The sequence below is a fragment of the Rattus norvegicus genome, chromosome 10 (genome assembly GCF_021556685.1).
Source record: "Rattus norvegicus strain SHRSP/BbbUtx chromosome 10, alternate assembly SHRSP_T2T, whole genome shotgun sequence".
In the NCBI taxonomy this organism is placed as follows: Eukaryota; Metazoa; Chordata; class Mammalia; order Rodentia; family Muridae; genus Rattus; species Rattus norvegicus.
The window spans coordinates 74,028,135-74,046,592 of record NC_141543.1 but is presented as its reverse complement, the minus strand read 5'-3'; the positions used below and the strand labels follow the sequence as shown (position 1 = coordinate 74,046,592).

At 41.0% G+C, this 18,458-nt stretch overlaps 1 protein-coding gene across 19 annotated transcripts in view; it reads right to left on the bottom strand.

Annotated features, from left to right (window-relative positions):
* Positions 1–18,458, bottom strand: part of Ap2b1 (adaptor related protein complex 2 subunit beta 1) — a 112,268-nt gene that overhangs the window by 69,988 nt on the left and 23,822 nt on the right. For all 19 annotated transcript variants that reach the window (XM_087569512.1, XM_087569511.1, XM_087569522.1 and 16 more), the window contains 4 exons: positions 14,679–14,814; positions 11,985–12,230; positions 2,903–3,093; positions 460–681 (listed from right to left, as the gene is read on the bottom strand). In XM_087569512.1, coding sequence (XP_087425638.1) covers positions 460–681; positions 2,903–3,093; positions 11,985–12,230; positions 14,679–14,814 — 795 coding nt within the window. The remainder of the gene's footprint in view (positions 1–459; positions 682–2,902; positions 3,094–11,984; positions 12,231–14,678; positions 14,815–18,458) is intronic.

The following is an 18,458-nucleotide window of genomic DNA, read 5'->3' as shown; positions in this document are numbered from 1 at the left end:
CTACTCTCTCCAACTGCATCCTTTAAATATGAGGGCATGTGTCACCGCAGAGAATGGCCGAGGAAGAGCGTCCCAGCTCTCAACACAACTCTCCATGGGTTAGCACTTTCAAAGCTACCTGGCCGGAAGCTATGCTGCACACCTTTAACCCCAGCTCTGGGGAGGTAGAGGCAGCAGATCTCGGTGAGACGGAGGTCAGCCTGGTCTACACAGAGTCTGTTTCAAAAATAGAAACCAAGCAAGCAAAGCCAAAACAGCCCTGAGCTGCAACACTAGTTAGTTACTGTGGAAAGAACAGAAAGACTGTAAAGAAAGGCTGTTCTTGGGCAAGCTGAGCTACTCTGTAACGTTTCGCTTCCACACAGTAAGGAATGAAGAGCACCAGTCTATGGAGCATTGATATGAAGCTTAATTTCAAGATCACAAACATTTTAAAGTCACCAAGTCACTATTTCCCACCTTTTCTGGACAATTAGGTTGATGTTCCTCAGGGCAACATACTGCACTTCTGGCTCCCCAGAGAGCAAAGTGACAAGTGGAGGCGCTAGCTTCTTTAGCAGCATATTGTAGTAGTCAGAGTCCTTGGGTAACAACTCTAGAAACTTCATCAGAACTTTTACTGCTGAAAGCACCACTGCAGAATTGGCATGAGAGAGCCGAGGCGTCACTCGCTCACAGATGCTGGGGACAGAAAGGGAAAATTAGCATCCAGGATTATGGTACCTTCGCTTGACTCAGTCCATCAGTAATGCCAGCGCTCCATGGCCCAGGTAGTAATAAACCAAAGATCCAGTTAGAAAGTCAAAGCCCCATGCTTAAGTCAAAATGGGATCCAACACCCAAAAGCCGCATTCCCAGCAAACTACAGGCAGAGCAGGGGCCTCAGCAGACTCCAGAAGCCAGCAACAGGGAGATCAGAAACCAGAAGGAAACTAGCAATCCCCGAGGCTCGCACTCACACCAGTTTCCTTCTTGTTTTCAGTCCTCTGTCTCCCCACATAATGTTAGCGCTCCCTGCCTCACAGCTCATCTCTACCCAACCTACAGAATGTCAAATCAAGCATTCAAAATATTAATCATAGCGAAAGGTGTCAACCACTTGGGACTTGGGGAGGAAATGGGATGGCAGGAAAAACTACACAACCTCTTGTTTTTAGGCTAGTAAGAAAGACTCAGAAACAGATGAGGGTTTGGTTTTGTTCTCTGAAATCAACCTAACTTTGCTAGCTCTTGGGCAACATCCTGAGTGACTCCTAAGGTTACAAGATAAGCAGCTGCTTACTCTCTTCCTATGGGCATATGGCTGACTCCTGATTTCCACCAGGCCTTTAAAACAAGGTCCACCTTCCTACAGAGACCTTCTTGATTACTGCTCTTTAAGAAAGTATAATTTCAAAAAATAAAGTGAAATCTTGCTGGGTGTGGTGTGCACAGCCCCAACTCTAGTCCATGGGAAGCAGTGGCAGATGGATTTCTGAGTTAGAGCCATGTAATACACAGTTTGAGGCCAGCGAGGGCTACATAGTGAGATCCTGCCTCAATAAACAAATAAACAAACGAACAAACAGATACAGAGGCAGGAGGGTCACAAGTTTGTGGCCAGCTCATGCTACACAGAATAGACCCTGATTCAAAATAAACTACGTGTGTGGAGGGCAGTCTCTTTCTTCCCCCCCCCCCCGCAGAAGCTTTTTAGTTTATTTTACCCTCAGAAATTTGCATATCACAGCAGAACATTAAGTCACCGCAGAGCTATTCCTTTGGCTTTTTTCTAATCCTACTCTAAAGTATCTGCCATTCCTTAGAGCCTTACATTAGCTTTAGTAATGAATATGAACTATTAAACAGTTTACGGAATATCCATATTGTGTATACCCTTACTCCCACTCTTTAGAATAAATGGTGCAGGAAGGCCATGATTTTTGTCTGTTGTTCACTCCCAACCTAGAACAGAGCCCAGCACATACAATGGACTTAAGAAAGATCTGCTGAATTAATTATTAACTCAGTGAACTAATGAGTGTAATATGAAGGGCCAACAGAAAATAAAATTCTTGGTAAAGTTCTCTCCAGAATATAACATATTTCACTGGTGGAAAGGAACTACCAGCAGCACTAGTTAAGTCTAGAAGGAATTACTTCCCAGACAAGTGAAGAGAACTTACATTCTAGTAGCTTGGAAATCAGCTTCAGCCAGACAAGGAAGGTTCTTATCTACCATAATTAAAATATGTCAACTTTAATGAAGAGCCAGCAATTCTTCAGAAGTACTTTGTCTAATACAGTGCTTTTAAATACAACATGTCAATTTAAAAATTGGTAGGAACTCCAACTTTGTAAAGTGAAATGTACTTATGTACATATGTTAATGACATTCGATAATAAAGTTCTGACAGTCAAAGAACGTTTGCAACAGGGAATGGTGAAAGACTGAGCAGAACAATCAAGATGTGTTCTCAAAGCCTTAAATGTAGTCTAACGTGACTTCTATATACAATGGCAAGACACATAGATGTTGCTGACTTTAATATACTTGTCCCAGTAGTAAATTATAGGTATTATTCAGCTCAATAATTAGCATGATGAAGCTAACAGGATAGACAGTGTGTTATTATAAGGGCACACATTCATCATTTTTGTTTCCCAAATGACCAGGACCTGGGAGACCAGCAACAACATGAGGGAGGCTTTAGCAGAAGTATTCATAGAAACAACTAAACTATTTTTGTGTGGTTTAGCAGTTACAATGTGCCTTAGTCCAGTGAGAAAATATGCTAGGGATAGCAATGTCCCCCTAATTTTCTACCTTCCTCAATCTGACAGTCTCTCATGCTAAGAGCAGACATTAGACATTATTCAGTCAGGCAAGACCATCAGCTGATACCCACACAGACAGACTGACCTCTGAGCTTCCCGGTCATCTTTAGGGTTGTAATTAGACAGGCAGTCCAAGATGAAAATCTGGCCCCACTCAGTGCACTCATTCAGGGCTGTGAGCAGCTTATTGATATTCTGAGGGTTCAGATCAAGTAAGTTGCTGTTTGGGTGAGACTCACTGATCTCAGACAATGCTGCTACAGCATTAGCCACCACCTGTGAAAGAAACAGAGAATGACTTTGATATGCTCAGAGAAACCAAACTGACACACAAACAACCTTGGTAGGATCACAGATCTCAAGTCACTCCTAAGCATTCTACCCAGTTGGACAGAAAGAGATGGGCTGCTTTCAAACAGGCACTAACCCAGCAATGATAGCATACACAGCTTCCAGGTAGTCAGGCACTCCAGAATTATAGTAATTCATGTATTAGCAGAGTCGCAGATGAGTCACAACTGAAATGTTAACCACTGCAGCAACACTCGAAACTAAAATTATGACGAACCAACAGCTATAAAAAAATGAAGCTAAACTGGGTGTTAGCTCATACCTCTAATCCCAGGTCCTTTTCAGCTTGGAGCTATCACAGCTAGCTAAAAAGTGAAAGCCCCAGGCCAGCCTGGGCTACAGAATGAGACCACACACACACACACACACACACACACACACACACACACACAAATAATAATAATTAATAATACATTAAATAAAAAGTAAAATCTTAATAAATATTTGCCTTATGTAACCGAAAAATCTAGGTCAAATTATATGTGCACATGGACAGCAGGGAGGTGACACTCGACTGTTCAGTATTATCGCACAGCTATGAGCAAGGTAAACGGACCTGAAACTAGAGCTCATTAGTACGCAATGCTTGGGGAACACACAATCTTTGTACCATGCAGATTGTTCATCTGAAAAACCAGGGAAATTTTAACAGATTAATTTTAACTTGAGAATACAGGTCCGATAATATTAAGAAATTTTTTTTGGGGGGGGGGGGCAGGGAGGCTAGATGGCTCAGTGGTTAAGAACAGTGGCTGCTCTTTCAGAGGATCCAGGCTCATTTCCCAACACCTACACAGTAGCTCATAACTGTCTATAACTCTAGTCCAAGAGATCTGACACCCTCACATAAATGCACATAAAATAAAATTAATTATTTACAAAAAAAGTTTATGGGGCTGGGAAGATGGCTCAGCAGTTAAGAGTACTGACTGCTCTTCCAGGACACTGGTTCAATTCCCAAGACCCACATGGCAGCCCATGATTATCTGTAACTTCAGTTGCAGGGGACATGACACCCTCATACAGACATAAATCCAGACAAAATACCAATGCGCATAAAATAAAAATAAACTAAATCATTAAAAAAGAAAAATATTTTTAAAAATTTCCATGCAAGGCATGATGGTGGCACATGCCTTTAATCCCGAGAGGCAGAGGCAGTGTTGAGTTTGAGGACAGCCTGGTCTACCGAGTAAGTTCCAGGGCAGTCAGGGCTACACAGAGTCACCTTGTCTCAAAAACCCAAAAATCATAAAGCCTATACAAATTTACGGTAGTATTATTACTCTAACTCATCAAGTAAAAACTGAACCTTTTTGCACTTAGATCTCTAAAACTGGAGTGCATTTATAATCAATCATGGCATTTCTCTCTGGGCGCCATGCTTTGCCTGTATGTACATGTGTACGCCATGTGCCCCTGAAGGCCAGAGGAAGTACTGGGTCCCCTGAAGTGTGGCCGCTAAGAACTGAGCTTGAGCCTCTGGAGGAACAGTAACTGCTCTTAACACTTAAGCCCCTTCTCCAGCCCCCAGTAACCCTTATTTTAGTGGAGGATGCTTTTCATAAGGATACAGAAACTCATCATATGTATTATATTTCATGAAATTCTACATCCAGTGAAATATGGTTTTCCAATGGACCCTTCCTTTGAGACAGTAAGAGGAAAACTGCCAGCCTAGATGAGAAAGCACACTTGCACCTTGATCTACTGATACGGGAACTGTGCAGCTACAAACAAGGTCAGTATCTTAAATAAAAATTATAGGCTATTTTTAATGTAACCGACAATACTTAAGGTTATTCTAAAATTTCAAAAGCACTCATACACAAACACCATAATAAAAATACTATCCTATGGCTCTGTATAAGTATGTTTTAAAGTATATTTTACAGCAAAGATCGGAGGTTAAGATTAGCATGATAAGGCTGACTATAAATATTTCATAAGCTAAGTGATAGGTATCAAGAAGCAAGCTTTAGCGAGTACATACTTTAAAAAAAATGCTCCCACTACCTTAATTCATAGTTGATTCCTACTAAAGCCCCTGGCAAAAGCTTGAGAAACTGAGTTTTACAGTTAAGCAAGAGAAAACCATGATGGCTATAACCTAGATATAGACATCAGTTTTACTGACCACACTGCCAAGGTAATCTGCAGAGCATACCAATCATGACAGCAAACACAGAAAGCAGGTATCGAAGAGACAGTGACTGAACACACAGTTTAATTTAGCAATATCCATCATTATGTAGAAAACAGAAACAGAATTCCCTTGAGCTATAGTTTGGTGATCAGAACAAAAAGTCCCAGATGAAAAGAACCTGATTTATTTAGTAAATATTATAAGACACTACGTTGCCACAAAACAAATCAGACCGACTATATCATCTGTGACAACACACATTAGCTTCTTCTCAAATGCCTTTGCTCACTCCATAGTCATGCATGAGATTCATAACGCTAGGATATATAAAGAATGAAACAATGCCTGTGACCCCAGCATGGGAGGTGGAGGTAGAAGGATCAGTGGTTCAAAGTCATCTTCAGTCATGTAAGAAGTTTGAGGCTGGTCTGGGGAACATGAGACCCTGTCTGAAAACAAACAGCAGCAGCAGCCCGCCCCAAAAAACAATAATCATTTCCAGATACTTCACGTGCAGAGGAAACATCTCCCATGCATAGCATGCTTAACTTTATTTTAGAATAAAAAATCAAAATGTCGTGTGTCGCCTGTTTATTTTGACTGCTTTGTCAATGCATCCAATATTGGTTATCAGTCCAAAACGAACCTCCTACCATAACCATTTCTGTTCATGTAACCCCCTGTCCGTGTGTGTGTGTGTGTGTGTGTGTGTGTGTGTGTGTGTGTGTGTGTGTGTGTGGTGTTTAAAGTTAAAATACAAGGTTTGGTAACAGAAAATGTAAAAACCATGAGCACTGAAGGAAGTAGAAACATGGAAGAACAGGATACCAAACACACTGAGGATTTGGAATCCCCGTTACAATTGCAGGCCATTAGAAATTAAAGAAAGTGTGTAATGCACGGATGAGGTGTACGCGCTGATGCTTAAGTAGGCAATGTGTGATCATTATCATATACGAAAGCAAATACTGCAGTCAGTCCAATAAAGACATACAGAATGATCAGATGACAGGACTGTGTTGAACAAAGCCTGAGGGAAGAAGGTGTCACTGGTCAAGTCGCCAACCAAGTGACAGGGCAGATGAGCCACCCACTCTCCCAGCCTGCAGCAGACTTCCTGTCCTCTAAAGCTCCCAAAGGTGACTTCTACCCCTCTGCTGTCATCTTCCAATCAATTCAGACTCTTGGGCTTCCAGAAATCACCCAAGGCAAGCCCGAGATGGAGTGTTCCGTATTCTCATGGTCAGTGAATCGTGCTTCCCACAGTGATGAACCTGAAGTCTGTTACACTGCATCTGAGGCAGATGAAGAAAAGGACTCAGGGCAAGTGGGCAGCTGCTGTTCACCAGGCCTCTTTCTTGTCAAAGTTTCTACTATCTGTATTTCTTTGAAATTTTGGACAATGGTGCCTGTTTTGGAAAATAAAGTGGAAAAATAAAGCACTAAGTTAAGAGTTCCCTCTTCCCAAAGAACCTTCTCCAAAGAACAATACAATATCAGTTTGGGACTTAGGGGCAAGTCCCCAAAGAGCAAGCTCAATCTTGGCAGCAAACATCCTAGTATCCCAACAGTGACATAAAAGTGACCCCTTACTCTCAGTGTCACTGTGTTTCAGAACTGTTAAGACAAGTCTAATACTTCCTCCCTGAAAGATTACCCTTTATCTTAGGAACACTGCTATAATCTCAGAAAAAGAAAGAGAATGTAAGAAAAAAAAGACCTTAAGGAAGTTTTCTCTAAAAGTAAATTGATAGCCAAGTGTGGTAGTACACACCTGTAATCCTGGCATTCATGATGTAAGGACAGGAAAACCAGAAATTTAGAGCTGGCTTTAAGGAGCCCCTGTCTCAAAAAAACAAAAAACAAAACAAAAAAACAAAAAAAACCCAACCAAACAAACAAAAAACAAACAACCCAGAGTGGGAGGAAAGAAAACTGAGCTTTCTTGATACACAAACTGATTAAAACATTGGCATCCAGGGCTGGAGAGATGGCTCAACAGTTAATAGGCTGCTCTTCTAAAGAACCTGGGATAGATCCCCAGCACTCATGGCTCAACAGTTAATAGGCTGCTCTTCTAAAGAACCTGGGATAGATCCCCAGCACTCACATGGGTGCTAACAATCACACACACACACACACACACACACACACACACACACACACACACACACACACACACACACACACACACGGGGAGGAGACTGCACATGGAGGCAGAGGCAGGCAAATTTCTATGAGTTCAAAGCCAGCCTCATCTACAGAGTAAGTTCCAGGACAGTCAAGGCTACCTAAAAAAAAATCCTGTCTTAAAAAACAAACAAACAAAAACAAAACAAAACAAAAAGGTCTCTCTATGTACCTGTGGCTGTCCTGGAACTGTCTATACAGACGAAGTGGTCTCAAATTCACAGAAATTCACCTATCTTTGCTTCTGAAGTGTTTGGATTAAAGACATGCATTAACCGGGCCTGGTCTAATTTTTTATATAAAAAAATGTTTTATTTTTAAAAGTCTCTCTCTCTCTCTCTCTGTGTGTGTGTGTGTGTGTGTGTGTGTGTGTGTGTGTGTGTGTGTGTGTGTGTGTGTATCTTCGTGTGCTTGTGATTGGGGGATCCTCAGAGACAAGAAATGGGTGTAGGAGTCCCTGAGCTGCAATTACAAGCAGTTATGACGTAGATACTGCTCAATTGGAAGAGCAGTGCACACCCTTAACCACTGAGCACCCTCCAGCCTGTATACTCCCATCTCTTGAGGGCAGTATCTCTCCTTTTCAGAAGAGGAAACAGGAAGATTAAGCGGCATCAGCATAGAGCCAGAATCAAACAGACAGCTAGGACACTGCGAGTCAGCTTTAAATACAGCAGTGAAACCAACTACAGGAAAATGAGGTGAGTAGTAACCCCAAACATGACAGAAGAGAAGATTACTTGCAGCAAGGCACACCAATGCTAGTCTCAACTGACATAACTCCAAGGGTTGCCAGCTCTTGACTGACATTTTATTCTCAGATCAGAAGATTCTGAAGTCATTTCTGCATGTTGTGCTGCTTCCTCTCTAGGAAGCCCTTGTGAACTGAGGACTCTAAGAACACTGTAGAATCTCTCCAAGTAGTCGTCCTTTTAGACCTCATCTCTGAAGGCGCAATGCTGCCACCCTGTGGGACAGCCTGAGAAAAAGTGGAACAAAATTACTCGAGCAAAGAGTAAAATTTCATGCCCATCTTTAAATAAAGAAGACAGATATTTCATAGTAACAGTACACAGATAATTAAAAGACTTTTATGTATTAAAAATATATACTATTCTGTAAAAATTAAAATGAAACATATCTAAGTGTGTGGGGTAAGCATACACTTAAATTTAATTCTTTATCAATATCCGTGAAGGTAGCGGTGTTGACTGAGTTTGGGACTCAGAACCAGGATGGAATCCTGGCTGTGGCACAACCAGCTGCACTGCATTGAGACAGCTCGATCTCTTAAGTGCACATATTAAACGCTGACATGGACCAGCTTCTACCTCAGACAGATGTGACAACTGAATGGAACATTTTACATGAAAGCATCTATCATTGTGCCTAGCATACGGACACTGCAAATTAAATTTCTCTTTCCAGACAACACAGAGCGGCAGTAAGCCTCTGGAGCTTCTGCAGTGAGCTGGAGCTGGTACGTGAGGGCTCTGACACTGGACCTCCGATGTTATTGACCGCTCATGCACTTGGTCTACCTGTTATTAGCATCTGATCTCACCATAAGAGAAAACTAGGGCACAAATTCTAGCATTTTACTTTAGGTTACTTTTCAGTAATTGTAATACTGTGTTTAAGATTACAAAGTAGAAAGTACACTAAGGGTAAAAAGTAGGGTTCCAGATCAGAAGGTGGCATCTGTGTGTTTCCTGGCTACCTGAGGATGCCTCTTTCACCTCTGCACTCTGGGCCCTTCTGCAGCAGCACCAAAGAAAACGTCATCACCACCGGGAAGGCTCCCGGGAAGGCAGGTGTCTGGTCACCAAGGAGACACCTCATTTGCTTTCAAATCTGACACATGCTCTAGGGAAGGCTATAACACACAGACAACAAATGGTCTAGTGGGTTGTGAAGAAAAAGACCCCAGTGGGAGAGACCACCCAGCACGGGTGACTTTCTCATAAACTTACCAAGTACTGTAATTTTTTTCTGTAAATCTCCTCAAACATATTTTTTAAAATCTTTCCAAATCAAATTTGATGTTTATAAAAGCAAATTAAAGAGTGTCAGCAATAGCCAGGAGTGATAGCCATCCCAGCTCTCACGAGGGCGAGAGAGCGAGGCTAACAGTTCACAGCTGACCTAGGCTGCATAGTAAACGCCAACACAATCCGGACTGTGCAGTGAAAACGGACGACGACGATGATTCTCAGGAACATCAGTTTGCTATACATGATGATGATAAAGTAAAACTTCAATAGAAACTATCCAGCAATGCCTTCAATGCCAGCCAATGAAGGAAACAAGTAGGACTAGAATACAGTGATAAGTTACTGGATCTGGCAATGATAAATAAAGTCCATTATTATATTTGCATGAAAAGAATTATGCTCTGCATAAAACACCAGTCCTTTCCTCTGCAGAGAAAGCTTGAACAGACCAGGCAAGCTAGGCATGTATGCTCTCAGATGATCTGATAAAGAAGTTCTAGGGTTTCAAACCCCATCCCCTCCACCAAAAACGAACAAACAAAAAACCCGACTGCTGTGTTTCCAGTTCTTACACCTAGAGTTTAATAGGTTACATAAGGAAGAATTTACATGAGTCTGAGATACTTTTTCCCCTTCCACCTAGAATTGCTTGTAGGAGTTAAAATATATTTTTTGCCCCAACCCATTCTTAGCTCCACTGAATATTTAATAGGTTTCCACAGGGTGGAAATTCTGCCTACCTAGCTGGTGCTCAGGTGACAGGCGCTTGATCCTTGGAACCCACATGGAGGGAGAAGAGACCCACAGTACACCATGGCACACATGTACCTCAATTCACACAAACACGCACGTGCATGCGTGCACACACACCTCAAAACACACATACACCTCAACACACACCCTCACAAATTAATTAATTAAAAAAGCACAGATTAGTATTGCCAAATAGCCTCTTTACTTACGAATCTTTTTAAAAGGGTGCCAGGGAGTGAAAATAAAATTCACCAAAAGCAAAATCAAAAATCAAAACAAAACAAAACAAAAAAACAGTGGCAGGGTGTAGTGGTGCACGCCTTTAATCCCAGAAGAGGCAGGTGAATCTCTGTGATTTCTAGGCCAGCCTGCTCTACAACTCAAGTCCAGGACAACCAGGGCTACACAGAGAAACCCTATCTTGAAAAATAAAGGGGGGGGGTGACACCTTCCAATCCATCTGATGATACTTTATCAGAAGTCATTGCCCTTCCACATCTACTTCTAATCTGACAAAGTGGCTGAAAACTCCTGACTAATACTCAGCATAGCCTGTACCCTTAGAAAGTATAAGGTATACGCTTCCTCCTTTGACTTTCTGCTACTCTAGAAGGATAATAAAGCAAAAGCCAGAGAAAGATGAACAAGTAACACTTCAAAGAACAGATTTGAACAGAATTTTTGCCAGGAAAAGATGAAAAGATGATACCTGTTTCAGGCAAATTCTAACTCACTCTCTCTCTCTCTCTCTCCTCCCTCCCTCCATATATATATATATATATATATATATATATATATATATATATATATATATATACACATACATACATACATATATATATATGAATTCAGCAGTAAAAAATAACTTAATATTACTCACTGACTATCTCTTACTATAATTCATCTTCAAAGAAATACTGTGCCAGACAAGAATTATTTAGCAGGCTGTGATGACCTACGCCTATGCTGAGGCGAGGTAGCAAAACTTTGTCTCAAAAAAAAAAAAAAAAAAAAAAAGTCACGTGGTGATGGCATATGCCTGTAATCCCAGCTCTGAGAGATGGAGGCAAGAAAACAGGAGTTCAATGCCAGCTACATAACAGGTTAGAGGCGATCCTAAATACTGAAACCTTATTTCAACACACAGAGACAGAATGTTGGGGGATAAACTCTAAAGTAAGTGGGTAATAATCCTCCATGTTCTTAGTACCAATCTCTCAATTTAAACGAGTTTAATCTAGTAATCATTTGGAACGCAATCTCCTTTTATCATATATAGATGTCAAGAAGGAAACAAACTCACACCCTGAAGTAGGACTGTAGGTCAGAAACAGTATACTTACACAAGGCTCCGGGTTTAACCCTCAGCACTGACCAGACCAAAGGAATGCAAAACTAAAAACTGTAAGTGCTACGTTCTGGCTGCTAAGTACATAGAACATAACCATTTTCTACCCTGGAGTTCTTTGAGAGTTCATTACAATAGTTGGTCAGTAAAACTTACTTTGATGCAGTTTTAGAAGAAATGACCACAAACGACTACCTGAAAAAACTAATCCTAAAAACAAAACAAAATCACCTAGGGATATGACATATACAAGCTATACATCACACAAAACTATTCTCCACAAGTACCCTGTAGTCAATGTCTCCAACACAATGCTTGTGTTAAGCATGCCTTGAAAAGGGCTCACTTTAAATGTGTCTCTCTCTGTAAAAGTAGAAAGTATTACCATTGGGTTTGAATCTGCTATGAGATCCCGCAGAGAATCCAGAAATCCCTGATCTTCCACCATCTGGGCATTGATATCATGGAGTTTTGCCACGCATACTGCTGCTGTTTTCCGAACATAGGGGTCTTCATCCTTCAAGCACTTGCGGAGGGGTTCACAGAGATACTCTGTAATCTTGTCCACCCGGATGCATCCCATGGTTCTAACTGCCAAGGCTCGAATCAAAGGATTGGGGTCTTCACAATCCTAACAGAGCAACAACAACAAACCAAGCACATGAATACAAGGTGATTACAAGTAAACATTACAGCTGACATAAACCATAACCCATGGTTCTAATATTCTACATAAGAATCCAATCTCTTGGTACTCCTTCCTTTCCTAATGGTCTTAGTTGTCTGCTCAAGAACCTAGAAAGAATTAATTAATTAATTAATTAATTTATTTATTTATTTATTTTAAAGAAACTTATCAGGGCTAGAGAGGTGGCTCAGAGCACTTGTTCTTGAAGAGGACCCAAGTTTGATTCCAAGCATCTACATGGCAACTCACAACTATCCATAGTTACAGTTCAGGGGATCTGATGCCCTCTTCTGATCTCCACAGGCACCAAACATGTGTATAGACATGGATGCAAACAAAACACTTACACACATCAAATAAAAGATTTATGAATGTATGCAGGTGTCATATGCTTACTTGTGAACACACGCCCACAGAGGCCAGGAAAGGGTGTTGGAGCCCCTGAAGGTGGAGTTACTAGGGGTTATAAATTACCCCATGTTGGTTCTGGGAACAGAACCTGGGTCCTCTGCAAGAGCAGCAAGTGCTTTTAACCACTGAGCTATCTCTGCAGCCCCAGAAGAAATCTTCTAAGTGGTGTATACACACAATGAGGAAAGGTCCAATAGGATTAGATCTTGGGCAAGGCAAAAGCCTAGTAAGTTGGCACAGTCATTCCTAGAACTAGTGAATTTGCCCTAAGAACAGAAAAGATCTTTTTCTTCTATTCTTTGTCAGAAAAAAAAAATACAACACAGACAGAATACTGACAAAGAATACTTTCTTCTAATACCTATATCAAAAATGTATTCAGTCTGGACAAGGTGGTGCACCCCTTTAATCTTAGCACCCAAGAAGCAGAGGCAGGTGGATCTCTGAGTTTGAGGTCATCCTGATCTGCATAGTGAGATCCTGTCTCAAGCAAAACAACAACAAATCTTTAAAAAACAAAACAAAAAGACAAAAAGGAAGGAAGGAGAGAAGGAAGGAAGGAAGGAATGAATGCAAGCAAGTAAGCCAACAGTAGTAGTGCAAGCCTTTAATCCCAGCACCACGGAGACAGAGGTAGATGGATCTCTGTGAGTTTGAGGCCAGCTGGTCTATATAGCAAGTTATAGGCTAGTCAGGGCTGAACAATGAGACTCAGTCTCAAAAAGAAGAAAGAGGGAAAAAGATCTCTTTGGAAAAAAATCCTACAAAAAGAAAATATTTTTCAGTTCAAATTCAAACAGAAGTTAATTCTGGAACTGTCTGATGTTTTTCAAGGGTGGAGTATGTTTCAAACAGAAAGCAGGATTAATAAACGGCTCACCACAGCTAGTGACAGAAAGCTCTGACCACTCAGTTGCAGTAAGGAGACTTCGGATGAGTGCTTATTTGGGTTTTCTGGACAGGATCTCGGGTTACTAGGTTGGCTTTAACTCACCAAGCGTGGCTGTCAGTTTTTAAAGATGTCCAGTAGTGGTGACAGATGTTAGCCAGGGGTGCAGCACTTGTGTGTAAGTCTAACACATGTGTGGTTGGAGCAGAATGAGAAGAGGTCAAAGCAGAAGGACTGTGCGTTCAGAGTCAAGTAAGACCCTCTTCGAGGGCAGAAAGCAGGGGAAGGGATTGAGATCCTACTGCTCTTATTCTAACAAACACAAGCATGAGAATGAAGCTGAGACAGGGGGCTGGGAAGTGCTTTATTTACAGGGAATATAAATTAAACAAGTGGTAATTTATCAGCAACTATTTAAAAATCACAAGATGAGTATTTATTATACTATGTGAATATTTTTAAATTTCTATAATAAAAAATACTTAATCACAGACTGAAAGGGGACTCAGAAGTTAAAAGCACTTGCTGCTTTTCTAGAGGATCTGGTTCAGTTCCTAGCACCTATGTCAGGGGTTTACAACCTGTAACTTAAGCTCCAGAGAATCCAACTCGTTTTTTGGCCTCTACACTCATACATGTTCACAAACAAATAACAATAAACCATGCATGTTGGTTTCACCGTTGTGAAGCCTGCTGAACCAAAGACAAGTAGCACCTCCTAGAGCAGCAGCACTTCCTAACTTTCATGAAGACCAAACAACTCCTCAGGGAACAATATGACAGTATGTCTACCCTTTATGAGCAAGCAACTAACAATATGTTCAACTGTCCAACCTGTTAGCCTTGGAGGGTAAACATGAGGTTTTACCTGGCAAGCGTGGACGTACCAAGCCCCACCAAGAGAAGGCCTGTCACATGGTTTCAGTATCCCAGTGTCGAGAACGCTTACAACATGAACTCTGCTGCTCACTGCCAGGAGCTCATCCCTCAAAACACAAGCTGCTTATTTGCAATGCAGAGACAAACTATATCAAACATCACCTCTGAAAAGGTTACATGAGATAGAGAAGACTCAGTCCTCGGGATACTACCTTCACAAAGCTGTTGACAGCCATGATGGCCATGTCTGGCTGACTCTTGGCATAGTTCATCAGATAGAGGTACACAAGCTTCTTTAGTTCCAGGTTGTCAGTCTGCATACAGTTCACCACATCTGGGAAGAGAGAGCTGAGGAGAAGAGAACTGAAATGAGTAAAGCGGTATCTGTGCCTTAGCTGTTACACAGATGACAAAGTGACAGTTTTGGCTTCCAGAACGATTTGACACGAGGACAATGGTTGAGTGTTGATAATTCATTTTCATGGAAATGAGTAACTAAAAAAATAAGAAGTACTATTATTGGCTGCCAAGTCTCTAAATTGTTTGGTTTTATAGTGTATAGGTCAGGACCTTGTGTGCAGTAGGCAAGCCCTTTAAGCTACTTCAGCCCTCTCAATAGTTTTTATGGAAGGGAAAAAATTTGAGAGCAATGGAAGGAGCCCAACAAGTGCCGACAACACAAGCCCTACCTTGCCCCACATATGCCTTCAGACTGAATCCACCTCCTGTCTAGTTGCTCTAGATTATTTTTTCAAAAATGGAGATAAAGCCCAGGGCCTCACACATGATAGGGAAGTGCTCTGCCACTGAGCTATATCCCAAACCCTGGGGTTATTTTAAAATGAATCATACAAAGTATATTTCCTATGAGCCACAAGCTTAGCACTTGGCTCTGAGTCACGGTCAGGCTGTGTATAGTTTATGCTGACCCGAAACTTACTGTGTAAGCCCAGAGACCTTGCATTCCCTATTCTCCTACCTCAGCTTCCCAGTGCTGAGATTTCAGATGTGCACCATGACAGCTAGCTTCTGGTATACTGTTCCATCTATAATCATTTAGGCATACTCCAAGAAAAATAATTACTTTATCAACACCCTCCCCAAAACAGCAATTTCCACATCAACTCACTGTGGTACCAAAGCATTCCAACAGTTACACTGTTAAATGAACACTTTCTTCCACTGTTGACCAGGAGGAATTAAGTAGGTCCTAAGTCCCTGTAATGTGAGCCTACGATTTCAAGTGTTTCTATGCTTTCTCAAGTGTTCAAGTTTTAAATTCGTAATCAAGATCTGGAATCAGTCATTTCTCCAAGGTAACCTGATTTCCTTTTAGTAGAGTATATGAAGATATTTACTTTTATTCAGCATTATGCATTTACAAATTGGGGCATAGTCAAACATAAATGGTCTGCTCACTTCCTAAGTACTAGCCATCTCTTCATAATTTACCACTTCCCTATAAGGAAAGAAATATCTACCTACACTCACAAAGTAGCATCACTAGCATAAAAAGATTGAAGTTCCAAGTTTGGATTCTAAAATAAGCCATATTTAAAAAACATAACTATAAAGTTAGCAAATAGTCTTCCCTTACTAAAATACCTTATAGACCCCAAATATTTCTACATATCTTATAAATATAAATATATAAAAACCAAATTAATTTTAGTATATTTCACATAGTATGAGTCTTGTACACACAGAAAGCAGAATAGAGAACCTGTGTTTTATGTCCTACACATGAAGTGTTTTTTGTAATTATTTAAGGGTATCTGCATGTGCAGGTGGAGGTCAGAGGACAACCTTTGAGTGTCAGTTCTCTCCTTGAATCATGAGGCTCATGGAGAGTGATTTCAGGTCACCAGGCCATCTCTCTGGTCCAAAAGAAGAAAGTATTTACAAAAGGGTAGATGGGCTGCAAATTCAAAAAGAACCCATCATATCTCCAATGAACCTCTTGACTTCCATTCTGGAGAGTAGGCAATTATTTCCTTAGCTTGTCTGTGTGGTACCAGGTATAGCTTCGTACACATGGAGGTAACTGAAACTCGGCTTTTTCTTTTGTCTCAGAGAAGGTGCAGATGCAGAGCGGCTGCAACACCAGTTAGTAATTATAAAGCCTTTTCTCATAGTGTACTTAGCAGTCCTAAGTACTACTAACAGCCCACACAAGAAGGCTAAAGCTTGGAACAATGGTGCATGCTTGTAACCCCAACATCTAGAAGGCTGAGAGGCAGGAAGACTGCAAGCTTAAGGCCTGTCTGTACTTCATGGAGAATTCAAAACTGGCCTCAGTAATGTAGTGAGACCCTCTCTTAAAATAAAGAAAGAGGGCTGGGAAGGAGTTTAGTAATAAGGGGTTTGCCCAGCATAAGCGAGGTCCTAGGTTCAATCTCCAGTACCAACAAGGAAAAATTGTAGTATATTTCAAAGGTTTATGATTATTACTTTAAGTGGAATAACACTTCCAAATTTTCTCAGTTTTTTCCTTTCAGAATGCCAATAGGTATGACCCACATGAATGAAAGTTTTCTGGAGATCTGGGGGAAGTAGATGCTGAAGGAAGGGCTCTTGAGACCAAAAACCTGAGAGCTGTCCCTATAAGCATCAGAAATCCAGATAACAGCAGTGGGACAGGAGATCAACTTCCGATGCTCCTGCTGCCCTAAGATAGGTTTCTGCTAGTCCTGTTTCACATGTTAGCTTAGGCTGCTGCTATGCAGCATTCAAAGATTGGTAAAATGTTTTAAGAGGCCAAGATAATAAATATTTTAGACTTACTAGACCAAGGATCCACCTAAATTAACAAACATTAGCCAGGTTTAGTAACACACACTTTTAATCCAGCACATGGAGGGCAGAGACAGGTGGATCCCTGTGACTTCAAAGCCAGCCTGGTCTACATAGTGAGTTCCAGGACAGCCAGGGCTACATTATAGACTTTGTCTCAAAAATAATATAAACTAAAATAAATAAGCTTATTTTCTAAGTTATTTTAAAGTGTTATTTTTATTAATGTGAAGATGGCAGTGTTTTACATCTCATCTATTGTTTGTGCATGCTAGAGCACATGTGGAGGTCTGAGACAAGACACAAATGCTTCTCTGCTGGGTTCTGGGGAACTAACAGGTCATTAGGCTCTGCAGCAAATGACTACCCACTGAGCCATCAGTCCCTTGTTTACAAACTCAAAAGTCTCTATAGCACCTTCTTAAATAGAAACAGCTCGATTCTCATGTCACTACCCCTGCTGGGGAACGTTTTAGATGACATATAAGAAGAAAATACAGCTTCATATAAATATAGGAGTTGGAAAACGAAGAAATATTTTAGTATCTTTTCAAAATAAATGGATATTTATTATAAATACGTATTTATTTTTTATTTTATTTGCAGTAGTGTTTTGCTTGCATATATGTATGTACATACATGTATGCCTGATGCCTAAGGAGGTCAGAAAAGGTGCTGAGAGTGCTGGACTCCTGGGTATTGGGAACTGAACCTAGGTCCTTTTCAAGAGCAACAAGTAATGTTAACCACTGAGCCATTTCTCCAGTGCCCTAATAAGAGTATATTAAAAACACAGCTTCAGTAGTACACACACACACACACACACACACACACACACACACACACAGGCACATATGCAGGCATACACACACACACACGCACATGTATACACACAATTTTTTTTTAAGAAAGGAAAACTGTGCTGGCAGAATGGCTCAGCTGGTAGAGTGCTTAAATACGGACCAGATGACCTGGACTTACTGTGGGACTCCACAAATGGCAGGAGAGAACAGACTTGAGAGCTGTCCTCTAACTTCCACAGGCACACACACATATACAATTTTACTGCATCATGAACAAGAGTCCTGAATGAACTGCTCTTTTTCTCATAACTTCTTTTTTTCTTTGTGTGAAAAACAGAATGACTGTCCTAGCCAGCATACTGCCTGGAGACATAGTAAGGTGGTGGCACTTCTTAC